The 15,831-nt window shown below is 39.4% G+C and overlaps 1 protein-coding gene across 2 annotated transcripts in view; it reads left to right on the top strand.

Annotated features, from left to right (window-relative positions):
- crppa (CDP-L-ribitol pyrophosphorylase A) overlaps positions 1-15,831 on the top strand; it is a 36,496-nt gene that overhangs the window by 8,180 nt on the left and 12,485 nt on the right. For both annotated transcript variants that reach the window (XM_017428597.3, XM_017428596.3), the window contains exons 5-9: positions 405-450; positions 2,462-2,559; positions 8,313-8,390; positions 8,510-8,602; positions 10,060-10,191. In XM_017428597.3, coding sequence (XP_017284086.1) covers positions 405-450; positions 2,462-2,559; positions 8,313-8,390; positions 8,510-8,602; positions 10,060-10,191 — 447 coding nt within the window. The remainder of the gene's footprint in view (positions 1-404; positions 451-2,461; positions 2,560-8,312; positions 8,391-8,509; positions 8,603-10,059; positions 10,192-15,831) is intronic.

The following is a 15,831-nucleotide window of genomic DNA, read 5'->3' as shown; positions in this document are numbered from 1 at the left end:
AAAACACTCCACAGAAATAAATTTCACTTGTCTGAATTTTTTTATGTACAGATATGCATCTTTTAATGGTTTAAAATAAAATAAGAAAAGTCTAGTTATTTCCATGCAGTGTCCAGAAAGAGGTGTTGTTCAGCTTGTAGGGCAGCACAGCTGCTTCCACCCACCTCCATCATCATCATCATATGAAATTACTTTTTGTCACAACAAAAAATAGTGGCTGATAAAATATTTGAGTGGCTGGTGGACAAAATTTTTAATTTCCACCCCTGCTCACAGCCAAAATTCAATTCCATTGATTGTTCTTGGGTTTTAAATTGACACAAAACAAAACACGTAAAACTAAAACAACATGCGCAAGCAAAGTTTTGTTTTCTACTTGAAGTGAAAAATTGTTTGTCTCTCAGGTGACCTACAAACGGGATTTGGCTGCTGCAGAGTCTATTATCAAAGGTAATTTACTCGCCTTTACACATATTATGCGTCGTTCACAGAGAACATTTTTCATCTCTTTACATGTATTTGGACATGTATACATGAATGGCTGTTTACAGCTGGTCCTCAGGCAGGTAAAATGGTCACAAATAAGCAGGGCATGAGTATTTTGTCTCCTTTGGTGGAGTCTAAAGTTAAAAGTGAATAAATGACATTGAACTAAAATAGGAAGAAATTCTTTCCTGCATTGTTCAGCCTGATATGAGCTGGGTGCACGCAGCACGCAGCCAGTGAATACTGTGGAGAGCAAGTCAGGACAAGGAAAACCATCACAATCAGAGCAGTGGAAATAAACACGGCCTTATATTTCACCCCGCCAGCACCTGGACCAACAAGTGCCCGTTTGATGATGACATAAGGTGCACGGCGATAATTCCCAGAGCCTCGTGAGTGAATGAATTCATTGTGTGATTTTTAGAAAAGACGTGGAAGGAAGTTCTCACGTCTGTCAATTTGAGTAACTGCAGAGTATTTGAGTCGTTTTATGTTTGCATTTTTCTGCACTCACATGTACAGGAGCCTCCTGCGTCCGTCCTGATTAGGAGGGTTTGCGTGGATATTTGCGTCTTGATTTCTCAGTAGCGGTCTCTGAAGCGAGGCAGCTACACTGGAGGTCTGAAACATTTCTGCATGTCTGAGAAGAGCTGATTGGCATCTTTAACTATTGTGATTCTGTCTGCAAATGTTTAAATATAGTTTTGGTATGTCTTATAAAGTTGACTGTGGGCCAGCTGTTGAATCTTTGTTGTATCAGCCAGCTCACTCTGTCTGCTGCACTCACTCCCTTTATTTATTGATCAGCAGCTCAGATAGATATTAACATTAATTCTGCACAGACAACTTTTTTTTTTTCAGGTCCTTTAAGACTTGAAAGTGTGTTGTTCATCTTGAGCATAAAGACGACTGGATTTGGCTGAAACTCACCAAAACATTTTGTTTTTTTAAATGTATTTCTGTTTTTATTTGTTTTTCATTTATTTGGGGTAAAAGATTTAAAACTGTTTTCTGTTTGTTCTTAATAGTCAAATTAATTTCTTAACACTACCATACCGAGTTACTGCTGTCCTTTAAGGCCTTTTGTAAATGTTCAACACGCAAAGACTAAACAGACTGAAATTTATGGACTGAATTTGTCAAAATGTGAACTTTGCTGTGGCTTTTAAAGAAATTGTCTATGAATAAAAGGAGAATTTCTCTGTAAGTTCAGTTTTTCCTTTTTCAAAATAAAAGTGCTTCATATAAGAACTTAAAGTTCCCTTTATAGTTCAGAATTATTACATAAATATTATTGTAAAATCCAGAAATTCAACACAGTCAGACCACATTTGACCTCATCTGCTTTTCTTGACCAGTGCCAGTGTTTTACCTTAAAGCATTTATCAGTGGATACGAATCACATGCTGATCATTTTGTGCATCCATCGTATTTGGACACATTTTGTTATCCCCCAAAAAAGGCGAATTAAAACCAGATTTCTTGTCTGTATGGTGGCTGACGGAGCTCAGAGGGATCGTTCTGAGTTTCTGAAGTGAGGTTCTGTGGAACAGTTATGAGTACTCAATAAGTAATTCTATTTTTAAAGTTTAGGTTGTTTTTGTAAGTGGTCCCAGTCTGATTAGCCGTTAGCTTGATTCTTCTATGAGAAAACTTCCCTGACTTTTTAAACTGAACTCCCTCGGACTGCTGTCTGTTCCAGGTAAGATACTCTCTAGTAAAAACGACTCCACTTACTTCATAAAAACCTGTGACATGTTTGCAAACACTCATACGGCGTTTCACTTTTAAAACAACTGATCTATACACACATCAGCATTTTTTCATTATCAGCTTTTCTCACCTTTCTCAGTTTGTTTTGCGTAAACTGTCTTTAAATAGCTGCATCAGACTTCCTGATTCATTTAGATTTCCTGAATTTACCAGTTTTTATTTGCAAGAAGGTGTAACGGCTCTCACAATCTTTCTCTTTCAGATACGCTGGCCCAGTCAGCCTGCCTTCTCACAGGAGGACTGGCACCTGCTGCAGCACTGACTGATGTCCTCCAAAAGGCTTTTGGAGCTCTGGATATGGTGCGTGCAGCAATAGTAAAGATCCCCACCAATTTCCTACTTTCCTGTATGCCTCCCTGTCTCCATTTCCCTCCTTCAAATTCCCCTGCAAACTTCATGTGAGCTGCACATGGGTGGCCCAGTTGGGAGTGTTTCTATCTGCGGTCGGACCTCTAATGGAGCCTGTCTGGGATACACTCTGCAGCTTCCCTCCTCCCCTTTTCTCTCCCTCCATCCCTAACCTCCACCTCTCACTCCCCTGCACAGCAGAGAGCAGAAGGCAGTCAAATATCCAGAGCTGTGGGAGTTATTTGACGAATTGAGTGTTTAGTGATGAATTCTAACCTTCTCCTCAACCTCATCTTCCTCCTTCCTCAGTTCAGTCCACAGACTTAGTTCCCATTTTCTTCTTTAGTTCATATACCCTCCTGTGGAAACTGAATCAAAGCTAAAGATCCAACAAAATATGAGTGACCTTTTTAGTTTTGGCAACAAATACACAGCGGTATAAAACAATTTGCGTCAAGCAAAGTTCTACAGTAATGATCCATCACTTGGTGAATGAATGAATTACAGTTATTTTCATTTAATTGTTTATTAACAATGACATTGAGCATTAATAAGCATTTCTGCAAATGTTCCAGATACAGAAACCAGAGACAAAAACAAATGGCAAGATAAAATTTGAAACGTATACAAGCAGCAATGAAAACATAATGTATACAAAAGTCTAGTGATACATTCAATAAGCAAACCCAGAATAAAACACAGTTACAACAATGGTAATACGAACCAACAGTTGGATAAAATACAGCATTCCAGGTGTGGTTTCCAGGACTAAAACTAGTCATAGACTGATCTGAGACAAGGTGGTACTCAACAGTACCAACATTGACCCTCTTCAAAGTTAAATCAAATTGTTTAGTTGTGCAAAGACAGAGTCCCTGTCAGAAAGAAGGGGTGGAGCACGTGTTCAGTGGTTGTTCAGAACTCCAGATAACGGGCTGTTTCCACTGGGACCAACTCCTCAAACACATAGCTAATGTCATCTGCAGGAAGATAAGATGCTGTGAAAGACTGTTCTCTTTATTAAGTTGGGGAAAAAGTAGGATGAACTTCTAGGACCATCTCCTCTGACCTGAGGCGTCAAAAAAAGGTTGGACCCATAACTATCAGCTTAAGTTCTTAGAATTTTTTACTACAATGCCAGAGAAAGAGAGAAATAACTTTTTTAATGACAAGGTTCAAAAATACTTGTACAACAACAACAACAACAAAACAGTAACACTTTAATAAAAACAGATTCAACTTTCTAAAAAAGTGCCAGGTTTTCACTATATTTAACATTACACACCCCAGCCCCAAACATCCCTTAACCATTTTACCACATCTTCATGTCTGGAGAAATGGCTCCTGGGTGATCCTGATCTGTTTCTGTCTTCTTTGGGTCTAAGTGCTGACGTAAGAAGGCAGCAGCAGAGGACTTCACACTTCATGTTTTAATGTTCTGCACCGATCATCCTCCTTTAAACCTGCTCCAGGTCCTTCATCGTGTAGCTTCAGAACCAGTGGATCTCACTTTCTGGCGCTGGTCAGAACCCCAGAGACAGATTGGGGCCCGTTTTCGGCCTCTTTGGATTGACTTATTGGAGTCATTCCCACCTGTACTCAGGTGGCCAGTTGGGCCGTGTTTTTCCGGTGTGCCAGTTCGGAACCAGATACATCCTTTTCACCGAGTTTGTGAAGGAAGAAGAATAATGGAGCAGATGAAAGGCAAATGGAAAAGGCGGAAGATGAAAAATTGCTTTTGTCCCACTGCCATTAAGTGAATCTAATACAGGGATAAGCAGCGTGAGTGTGTGTGTGTGCAGGTGGAAGATTTGGCAGCTTGTATGTGTGAGAGAGAATAGAAGACACTAAGAGCAAGAATATAATTAGAAATTCCTTCAGTAGAGTGTTATCAAAGACACACATTTAATCCAGTTTGAATCCCGACTGAAAGAGAGAAACGGGAAATGTCAACAAAAAAATCTGTCATGTTAACATTTGAAAATACCAAAGCAGGAGTGTGTAGGTGTATAAAAATAAACCCATTTACATAGAATCACATCTTCAAGGGCTCTTACTGGAAGCACTGCAGTTTGATGCAGTCGTTTCTGTCCAATTTGTTGGTGGATTAAGAGAGAGCAGTAATGAATTCTGGAGTAAAAATATGTCTCAGTGCAGTAAAATGTGATGGAACAAAACAAGTTCAAAGTAAAAGGCTTTCTCCAAAGTAGTCTGTGATTATAAAGACAACTCAAATGATATTTCAGCTTTTGTGTGTGCTTTTTTTTTTTTTTTTTTTTTTAAACATTCTTGCAAATTCCTTCATGTTAAACAGTCCCTTTCCCTGATTTTTTATATATTAATAGGGGTCAGTTATCCAATAATTTCCTAATATGGGCTCAGAACAAAGAGTAACACAGACAAGTGGATGTTTTATTCAGACAAAAAGACATGAAGGAAACTCTTTAAATTGAAATCACCTCCTCTGTACGCTCTGCTCATCAGCACTCCTTTTATCTTGATGCATGATATTTTTACAAGTACTTCATCACAAAAAGCTCATATTTCAACTTAAGTTATTTTTGATGATATTTCCTCCAATCTATTTGAAAATTAGTCATTTGGTCTTGACAGAAATCAGAACATAATGTGTAGGAGATCCAGCAGTGTTTATTTTAATTTTCTGTCTTTCATTAGGAAAAAAAAGTAATGTTGTGCAAGAAACATACCACCCAGATTAAGGGGTTAGGGCCTTTTGGCTCAGGGCTAGGGTTAGGGTCTCCTCAGGGTTAAAGGGGTTAGGGCCTTTTGGCCCAGGGCTAAGGTCAGGGTCTCCTCAGGGTTGAAGGGTTTAGGGATTTTTGGCCCAGGGGTAGGGTTAGGGTCTCCTCGGTGTTTAATGGGTTAGGGCCTTTTGTCCCAGGGCAAGGATTAGGGGCTCCTCATGGTTGAAGGAGTTAGGGCCATTTGTTCCAGGGCTAGGGTTAGGGTCTCCTCAGTGTTGAAGGAGATAGGGCCTTTTGGTACAGGGCTAGGGTTAAGGTCTCCTCAGTGTTGAAGGGGTTAGGGCCTTTTGGCCCAGGGCTAGGGTTAAGGTCTCCTCAGTGTTGAAGGGGTTAGGGCCTTTTGGCCCAGGGCTAGGGTTAAGGTCTCCTCAGTGTTGAAGGGGTTAGGGCCTTTTGGCCCAGGGCTAGGGTTAAGGTCTCCTCAGTGTTGAAGGGGTTAGGGCCTTTTGGCCCAGGGCTAGGGTTAAGGTCTCCTCAGTGTTGAAGGGGTTAGGGCCTTTTGGCCCAGGGCTAGGGTTAAGGTCTCCTCAGTGTTGAAGGGGTTAGGGCCTTTTGGCCCAGGGCTAGGGTTAAGGTCTCCTCAGTGTTGAAGGGGTTAGGGCCTTTTGGCCCAGGGCTAGGGTTAAGGTCTCCTCAGTGTTGAAGGGGTTAGGGCCTTTTGGCCCAGGGCTAGGGTTAAGGTCTCCTCAGTGTTGAAGGGGTTAGGGCCTTTTGGCCCAGGGCTAGGGTTAAGGTCTCCTCAGTGTTGAAGGGGTTAGGGCCTTTTGGCCCAGGGCTAGGGTTAAGGTCTCCTCAGTGTTGAAGGGGTTAGGGCCTTTTGGCCCAGGGCTAGGGTTAAGGTCTCCTCAGTGTTGAAGGGGTTAGGGCCTTTTGGCCCAGGGCTAGGGTTAAGGTCTCCTCAGTGTTGAAGGGGTTAGGGCCTTTTGGCCCAGGGCTAGGGTTAAGGTCTCCTCAGTGTTGAAGGGGTTAGGGCCTTTTGGCCCAGGGCTAGGGTTAAGGTCTCCTCAGTGTTGAAGGGGTTAGGGCCTTTTGGCCCAGGGCTAGGGTTAAGGTCTCCTCAGTGTTGAAGGGGTTAGGGCCTTTTGGCCCAGGGCTAGGGTTAAGGTCTCCTCAGTGTTGAAGGGGTTAGGGCCTTTTGGCCCAGGGCTAGGGTTAAGGTCTCCTCAGTGTTGAAGGGGTTAGGGCCTTTTGGCCCAGGGCTAGGGTTAAGGTCTCCTCAGTGTTGAAGGGGTTAGGGCCTTTTGGCCCAGGGCTAGGGTTAAGGTCTCCTCAGTGTTGAAGGGGTTAGGGCCTTTTGGCCCAGGGCTAGGGTTAAGGTCTCCTCAGTGTTGAAGGGGTTAGGGCCTTTTGGCCCAGGGCTAGGGTTAAGGTCTCCTCAGTGTTGAAGGGGTTAGGGCCTTTTGGCCCAGGGCTAGGGTTAGGGTCTCCTCAGGGTTTAATGGGTTAGGGCCTTTTGGCCCAGGGCTAGGGTTAGGGTCTCCTCAGGGTTTAATGGGTTAGGGTCTTTGGTTCCAGGGCTAGGGTTAGGGTCTCCTCAGGGTTTAATGGGTTAGGGTCTTTGGTTCCAGGGCTAGGGTTAGGGTCTCCTCAGGGTTGAAGGGGATAGGGACTTTTGGCCCAGGGCTAGGGTTAGGGTCTGCTTTTTAAAGCAGTATTTGTTGTTATGGTATCTTTTGTACAAAAAGGTAGCAACAAACGAAACAAATTATTTATCAGCTCACTTAAATTTAGACTTTAGTTTCTCAGAACATGATGAGTTCAACACCAAAGGCTGGATAAACTATATTTTGTCAGCAAGTTATCTAAATTAGGTTTAGTAATTAAACATTTTTCTTCTTAGCAAAAATATTTTTTCCCCTTTTAGGAATGATTCATAATAAAGTTTCTTGTAATAAAAATAGAATAACTCACATTTTCTTCTTGTTTTTTAAACATATTTAAGATTTTTAACAGATATCTCACTGCATTATTGAGCTCTAAGATGTTTATCTTTTATTTATGGTGCTTTTTGTTGTTAATCTCTGTATTTTCTTTAGTCTCCAGGCCTGAATGTAAGATGGAATTTCAAGCCCAGCCTGGTTTAAATAATATCTTTTTTTTTCTTTTAAACTCAACAAATATACATGTCTGACTGAAATAAGTTTCCTCCCAAAACCATGGGCAGTTATCTTTCAGGACCAATTAACCCTTCAACATATGTTTCTCATAAACATTTTAGTTTTTCAGCTACTTTTCATGGTTTTAATTAAGTAGAACAAACTGCATTTCAGCACCAAACAGCCTCTGATAGTATATATTTCTGTGTTTATTTAATATAAGAGTGATATTTGATTATCGAAGAGTATTTAAAAGCAAAATGACACAGATGATTTTTAAAAGGACATGGAGATAAAGGGTTCTTTGTGGTTTCTTTATTCTTAAGCCAAAACCAAACTTATGGAAAGATCAGAACTTGTCGAAGTTATTTAAGCAGAAAAGCTTTTATAGTTTCTGGCTATATCTTGTCATTTGACTCAATTTGCAGAGTAATGAAATTTAACTTGGCTTAGATGTGATTACTTTTCATGTTTTTTTTGCATCTGACCATATTTTCTTGCCAGTTTAGAAGCATAAAGAAGCATTTTTAACTGCAGTTGCTGGAACTATAGACCACTTAGTAACATATTTCCTGAGCGCCAAGTTTTTCTTTTTTTTCTTTTAACTAGTTTTTCTTTAATCATTTTATGATTCACGGCAGGAACACAGGTGGGTCTATGTTCACACAAAGTGATTTAAAAAGTGACTGAAACAAAAACCAGAAGGCTCCTGACCTTTAAACACTGAAGGCAGTTTGTCATTTGACCGCAGATGCATAAAAGTCCTGGTACGGCAGCACCTGCCTTATATATTACCAACAAGAAAAAATGTCATCTTAATGTTTAAAATCTCTTTGAGTTACAGAGGCTGGATGTCATCCCAGATCTGGTGGGAGAAAATGCCAGGTGTTTGTTGAAAGTGTGGAACTTCATCCAGGTTTCTGTGAGTTTCTGCTTTAAACACAACCATTTTGTTCAAGTGGAAACCTATCCATGTAAAAAAGTCCAGATTAGTTCTGGGAGGTGTAGATCTTATCTATTTTTTATGCTTTTTGTCTGCAGGTCAATTCTTCCTGTCTGTCTGAAGTGGAAGCTATACTCGTGGCTTTGGAGGCAGCAAATCGAGCTCTTCTCCACCCACCGGTTGTCATTTGGGTGAGTTTATTCTTGGATTTTACAGCCGTGTTAGCAAACAGTGAGGGGCTAAATACTCAAAAACAATTCCTACATCATGAAGTTCAGAGCTGGTAAAGTTGTCATCTGAAACTTATATTTTTAAACCAAGAAACTAAAATGTTCTTAGATATCAGCAGTTGAAGGAACAAAAAAATAATTAAAAAACCTTTACTTGACTTAATAAAAGCAAGTTTTGAACTTCTCCAATTCAAATTTTGTACTCAAAAGGTTCCTCTGAATTATGGGGATCCCCAGTAAAAGCAGAAGTAGTTAAAACTGTTTAAGACATTTTGTTTTACAGATTTCTTTTTTTATCTTAGACCAAAAATTGGCTTTTTTACTCGTCACAAAACATTCAACCAGCACAAAAATCTTTTATTCATGTGCACCAATAACCTTTTACAGCCTGTTTAATGCACTTCAGTACCTGATAATCTGTTGAATAATCTACCTTTAAAATGAAATTACACTAATGGCGGCCATAATTTGATTGATATTTAAGTTAAGTTAAAAAATAATGTTAATAAAAAAAACAGAAACTCAATATCACGTCCACACTACTCCAAATATGTTTAAAAACAAGGTTTTGCACCTCCTGTCCATGGACAAAGTCTTTGGTTAAAAAAAAAGAAAGATAATCTTAAAAGCACTCTTTCCAAAGTGGAAACTTTTAGGAATTAGTTTGTTTATAATGGAGCTGTATAAACGAGAAAAACAAAGATGGCTCAGCAGCATTTTTGTTGCATGGCCACTATTACTTGGTGCCATAGAAGCCAAAACAACAATGAAGCTGTTTTTATTTTTGGTGATGAAATGGTTCATCACTGAGAGGAGATTGTGAAAGCTATAAGCTGCATTTGTTTTGGAAATTTTTGTTAGCCAAGCTAAAAATGTGCTTTCTTAGTATTTATGATCCTTATGATATGTCTTTAATGTGCATGTTTTTTCCACCTTGTCCTACAGCATGGGTATTTAAGTTTTTTTTTTATATTTTAGTTTAGAATGTGTCCAAAAAACAAAGTATAAACAAATAATATCTAGAGTATTGTAGATAGGGCTTAAATGTGACAATGACAGGGCGATATGACAGAAAAGTTGCAATCAATAAATGTTTAAGTGGCAGATTTATGGTTTTGGATAAAAAACTGGTTAGGTGGACACAATAAACTGACCCAATGTGTCTCAATTAGGCTTCACTCATTGGAGAAAACAAACTTCTAAAGAGATTCATGCAACTCCCAGATAAGATGATGTATCCTGTCTAATAATAAAACACAGCAGAGTTCACAGTCTTCTTATTTTCTTTATATACAGCCTTACATAAACTGTTTTCTGTTGGACAACCTCTTGAAAAATGGACATAACTGACATCCTCTTAAAATAAATATTGTTTGCAAGTGTTTTCTGATTGTGCCCGGTGCCGTTTGTTTTAAAAGGTAAATATGAGCAGTGCAGATGAAAAGACCATCAACAGGACGGTGGCAGAGTCTGCTGCAGTTATGGACCTGGCCTCTGCAGCCAAGCTCCGAAACGTTCTCCTCTATGGCATCCAGCTTCATCAGTCCGAGGTAAGAGCTTAGACTGTTTTCTTCTCCATTGTTTTCTTTTGTTTCGTTTCATTAAGAGAGCTCCGACTTCCTCAGGAATGCACGTTAAAGGGAGGCCAAACAAAACAACATGTGAAATGTCTTTTAAGTGCGTTGTTCCAATGTCTTGTCAGACTTTTTATTTTTTTAGCTTGGGGCAAGGTTGCTGTCTTTTATCACCCATCTTTACGTGCGGAGGTGTGTACAGGCTTTTATGTACAAGTGGGAAAAGATGTGTGCGGTACTGTGATTAAAAGAACAGGATATCAACTTCTTTCCCTCTGAAACCTGCCTAAGCCATATTATTTGAACTGAATGGCAGTAGGATGAAAAGGATGGAGAGGTGCTTTAGGTGTAAAGCTCCGTGCGGCTCAAACATGTAGGTCGTTTAACTACAGCTGAACTGGGTGTCACGAGAACTCCTCTGTGCGGCCAGCCAATCATCCACTGGAATTGTTATGGTGGATGTGGTTGACCTGAAAGCCATAATTTACGGCTCAGTAATTGCAGGATTACATAAAGTTGAAATATTTATCTTGCACAGTGAGAAATGTCAGGATTCAAGCTACCAAAGCTATCTAATCAAATCATATTTTTTAGCCAGATGTGAACAGCAAAGCAAGACAAATGTTGAATATTCATGGCGTTCTTGGCCCTATGTACGACATCCATCATGATTTATGTTCGTGGCAGACTGCAACTGTGTGACAAATGAGTTTTTTTTGGCAGCTGCATCACTTCACAAATCAGTGGTAAAAGCCTCTGTGCCTCAAGCGAGGGGCTGTTTGAGTAACTTGGGTTCATCTAGTCGTGTACAAAAACAGGTAAAAGATGATCTGAAGGAGGCCAGGATTCATCTGTGGTCAGTGGGAGCGTGAAGTGCATCCGACCTTGACTTCACCGTGTCGTCTAATTAAAAAGAGATGTTTTGTTTTCTCGAAAGCAAGAAGCGCAGCACCCCGCTGTTCCGCATGTGAGTTTGATTGTGGTATCAGATGTTGGACATCGTTTTTTTCGTCTGAACTATGGAGACTAATGCTGTTAATTTGTCATCCTGTTCCACTCCTTTGAGAGAACAGAGAAAAAGGAAAGGGAGTGGACAGAGATAATGTGTGTTTCACCATGATAAAATGCTCAGCCCTGTGAGATAGTGGAACAACAGAATACAGCCCCTTATAAATCATTGTTAGCATTTTGTTATAATGACCATAATTCTTCCCAGATGGCTTTATTCATTCTTGCTAAGATGCTGATTAAAACATCTTCATTTATGGCTCAAACTGCCATTTTTAAAAAGTATTAAAGATATTTAACAGTAATTACAAGTCCAAGCTTTTTTTTTTTTAATTGTTGAAAGATAGAAAAAGAATGATGAGCTCCATGGAAAGCATAATATTTTGTTCCATGAATTGTTTTAAGCCGCCAAAAATTTATTTTTCAGTTTGGTATCTTGAGGACCAGCATGTGTTTGCCACATGACAACACAATCTGGATTAAATTTTCTGTTCCCACAGAGAAAGGTCAAGTTTTCCTGATGAAAGTGTCAGGGTATCTTTGTTAGGGTAGCCGATGCAGACTTAAAAAAACAGAGTTATGCTGCTATGTCTTTTCTAACACTCAGTTTTATTTGTTAAAACATTGTTTTGCTTGATATGTGAATTTAAGTCGATATCCTGCAGAAACTCTTCTGCATCCCAGCTCAGTGTTCATCTTTGTCTGTGTCAGAACTTAAAATTCAGTATTGTTGTTTTTGCTGTTTAGATCCCATTTACATGTGAACGATCTCAGTACAAAAACTGTTAAATCCACTGTAGTTTCCATGCCAGGTCACTAGCTGGTGCTGTGATTTTTGTATTTCAAAGACATGAGCATGCACCCAGATACTTTAGTCTCAAGCATGAGAACAGTTCCAGCTTTGTTCGGTGTTTGTAGAATTTAAAAAATGTGTCTCCGTTGACCCCAAGAGATGGTGTAGCACATATATGTTCCATGTCATGTCAGCACTCTGTCTGCCCTTGTTGTTGCTGTTTATGAAGCGGAGAAAAAGTATTGACTGCAGCCGTCTGTACGATTTCACATAGATGGCCAACGTTTCCAAATACTTCCAGTCTGAGACCTGGATTCAGAATATTTCAGTGTCAGAGAAAATGATTGCTGTTGTTGTGTACACAAAAGGCCAAAAAGCAACAAAAATGTTCCAGTTTCACTTAAAAACAGTGTTGTGTAAACAGTGCCTTCAAGAGCATTTACTCTATTGGCAAACATTAAAATTTACAGCCATGTTAACAGACACTAAGGTGCTAAATACTGACCGAAGTCACAAGAATATCAGTAGAATCTTTATCACTTCTCCGGTTCCTCAAGTTATAACTAAATTAGGAGTAAAGTTTGTTTTGTTTTGATTTGTTTGCTGAGGTCATGAAGTCCAACCATGAGTCATAATCTGTTAACATTTAAAATTCGACAACAATAAATGTGTTTAAAACTGATCATGAAAGACAAACTGGCCCATTACCGGCCTTTCAACTGTTCTGAAACATTTCAAGCCAGTGAGTCACAGAGTTGTTATCTTGAGTTGCTCGTTATTTAAGTATTTAAAATTTAGAAAACATTTTAATTCATTCATGTCTCTCAAAAAACAAAGCTGTTTTTCTGATCCCCTAAGGTTTGCCATCAATGCACAAGACAAGTTAGACATCGATGTTCTTTGTACCAAAATTTTTGCACAGATCATCTGTCAGTTTTGACAACATTTCTAAACAACTTCATTTTTTGCTCTGACATGACATGGTTATTGTGAATTTCACACCATTGACTGACTGGAGGCAACATTCAGGTGTCTCTTGTGTCTTCGTACATATTTCTTTAAAGATTTATTTGACACACCCTCTACTGGGGTAAAGAAAAGCCTTGGGCTAAATGAATTCTGCTGAATGTCAGTTAAAGTGGGTAAGTAAAAAGCACATATGATTCTTTTTGTTCCATTAAGTTTAAGGAAATTATCGACCTTGTTGACCTTTTTATTGGTTGTTTGGATAAAAAGTGTTGTTTTTAATATAATTTCAAATGAAGTCTTATTGCGGTTTTTAATTTTTCCGATTAAAACACAATCGCTCGTACACAGTGCATACAGCAGTAAGTTGCCATGCGTGTTTTTCCTTTTTCTTGTCAAGAGGAGAAAGTGAAATGAAGTCACTGGCAATGAAAGGCAGTGTCTCTGAAAGGACGTGCGATCAAAGCTCTCCTTTAGAGTCTTTTCCGGTTGTTGTTACCTCTCTGAAAATGCCCACAAGCCAAACATCAGGTGCTGCAATGCGCAAAAAAGCCCAAAGATGTTGGCTGAGAATACTCAAGACACCGGATCCTTATAAACTGACACGTTGTTGTGAAAACGCTGATGGTGTATACTATCACTGTCTGCTGCTGTGTTAGGAAGTGTCATAGGATCCCTTCACACACAGGGTCTTGGTGACTTGTCATCTGTTGAAAAGAGAGTTGTCACTGTGATGTATGGGTGTTGTAATCCCTGCAGTGAGAGCCCTGATGTTTACCCAACCCCATATTTCCTGCTCCTCAAAGAGCCCGGACCAGGAATCTTAAACCTGAGAAGAGATTAGGAAGAAAAAAAGACGAAGAGAAAGAATTGGGGGGAGGGAGGCAGGAACAGGAAAAGGAGAGGACTCTAAAGGCCTATTCTTCTCTACCTGTTCAGATGTACGTCTGAAAGGCAGACAGGTGAAACTGTACACGGCCCAGTGATGATTCTGCTGTAACACCCGCGGAGTCAAAGACTGTCACTTCTGTGGTTTAAACAGACTCTTCTCAGACTAAATCCATAATTGTTCTCAGCTGAATAAATGAGGTCTTGAGCCCTCCCATCCTCTGTCTCTGTCTCAAAAAAAAAAGCTGTAGTAGAGGGTCAATCTTATCTCCAATCCGCAAATCAGAAAGAAAAATGTGAAATTCTCTAAGATAAACAATTAGAAAAGAACGATGAAGAATGTCCAAATGATTCTTGTGTAAAAGCAACTGATGGTTCTTACTATAAATCAATGTTTTGCCATTAAAAAAACCTTTTTATTTTTGTTCAGAATGTCCCAAAATACCCCAAACGTCAATCCAGAGGGGTTCAGAAAAGCCACATGTAATCCTTTATTTAGAAAATAGTAGTGCTCTGAGTTTAAAGCTAACACCAAGATGTTGATATACTCACAAAGACACAACTTACTGAGCGGCACTATGCTTATTATGTAAAATACAATGTTTTAGCATGCTAATATTTGCTGATTAAAGCTAAAATGAAAGACTGGTTTGGACAATGATGATGGATCATGTGTCTTACACCAGTTTTTGTACCAATTAAACCTTTAAACACCACAATCAGAACAAAATCTAAAAGTAAAAGTCTTTAGGTTGAGGACCTGTGGCCGGGTTATATTCTTAGAACCTCATATGTCTGCATAATACTACACTGCAAATCATAAACCAGTTGTTGATAAGTTTCAGTGTGTTCAACTGACATCTCCATAGATTATCTTTTGCCAGTATGCCTAAAACAAATCTTTAAAGACATTAACAGTCAGGATTTACTGCAGAGTTTTAGATCATCCTGGAGTTAGTGCCCTCAGGAGGAATTACAGACTTCCAGAATATTTTCAAAATGACTAACTAAGGTAAATGAGTTTCTCCAGAGGTTCTTCTCAGCACTTTATTTTTCATCTGCCAAGCTAATCCTGTTTAAATCAAATAAGGGCAAACAGGCGAAACCTTACAAATAAAGCTGTTGCTGCTTTAGCTCTGAATGTGTTTGCATCCGGAACGATTCACAGGAGATTAGAGCTTACAGCTGTCTCAGCACTCTTCCATTTTTCTCCCAGAATAAATAATTAGCTGTTGTTAAATTCACTCTGATTAATGAGCATTGACATTTTTAATATTTTTTGAATCTTTGTCATAATTTTAGTTCATAAAAACGTGATGTTGTCCCATTTAAATCACATGTGTTGGTCTTTTTTGTCATCTGCAGGTCTATCAGTTAAGGGTAAGAAATTTTAAGTCAAATAAGACTTCAGTGAATAAACTCTAGACAAATTCAAGTTTCCACAACATCTTTTAAACAAACTTGACAAGTCTTTCCCTAAAAACAAAACTTTAATCACCACAGTAACCATTTAGCATCAACTCTTTCTGTTCACACTGTTCCTTCTCATTTGTTTGCTGCAGTACTTGTCTTTGTTCTGACAATTATGTGCTAAACTTTATCTGAGAGCCTCCTAGAAGTGGATCAGTTGAGTTGGCTCCCTCTGTGGACTCTTTGCATCTCCACACAGACAGAAGCTCGGAGATCTTTCACCTCCTCATTGATGAATTTGTAGAGAGTTATAGCCGGAGCCTTGGGAGGGATTTGAACTGCCTTGACATGTGAATGGCATCAAACTTTATCTTCCATGCAGAGAGAGCTCCAGATGTGTGTTGGTATGTGTGAAACTTGACCGCTGGAGTTTGGCTCGAGGAATTAGACATACCAAAGCAGTGTTTACCCAGCTTTGATTTCTTAGATTAAAAGGAGCAATGAGCTCTCTGTTTGGGCTGATGTGACTGTGCTCCGGCTCTTACAGACAA

This window comes from Kryptolebias marmoratus, linkage group LG16 (genome assembly GCF_001649575.2).
Source record: "Kryptolebias marmoratus isolate JLee-2015 linkage group LG16, ASM164957v2, whole genome shotgun sequence".
Taxonomy (NCBI): domain Eukaryota; kingdom Metazoa; phylum Chordata; class Actinopteri; order Cyprinodontiformes; family Rivulidae; genus Kryptolebias; species Kryptolebias marmoratus.
This window is presented reverse-complemented; position numbering and strand designations above follow the sequence as displayed.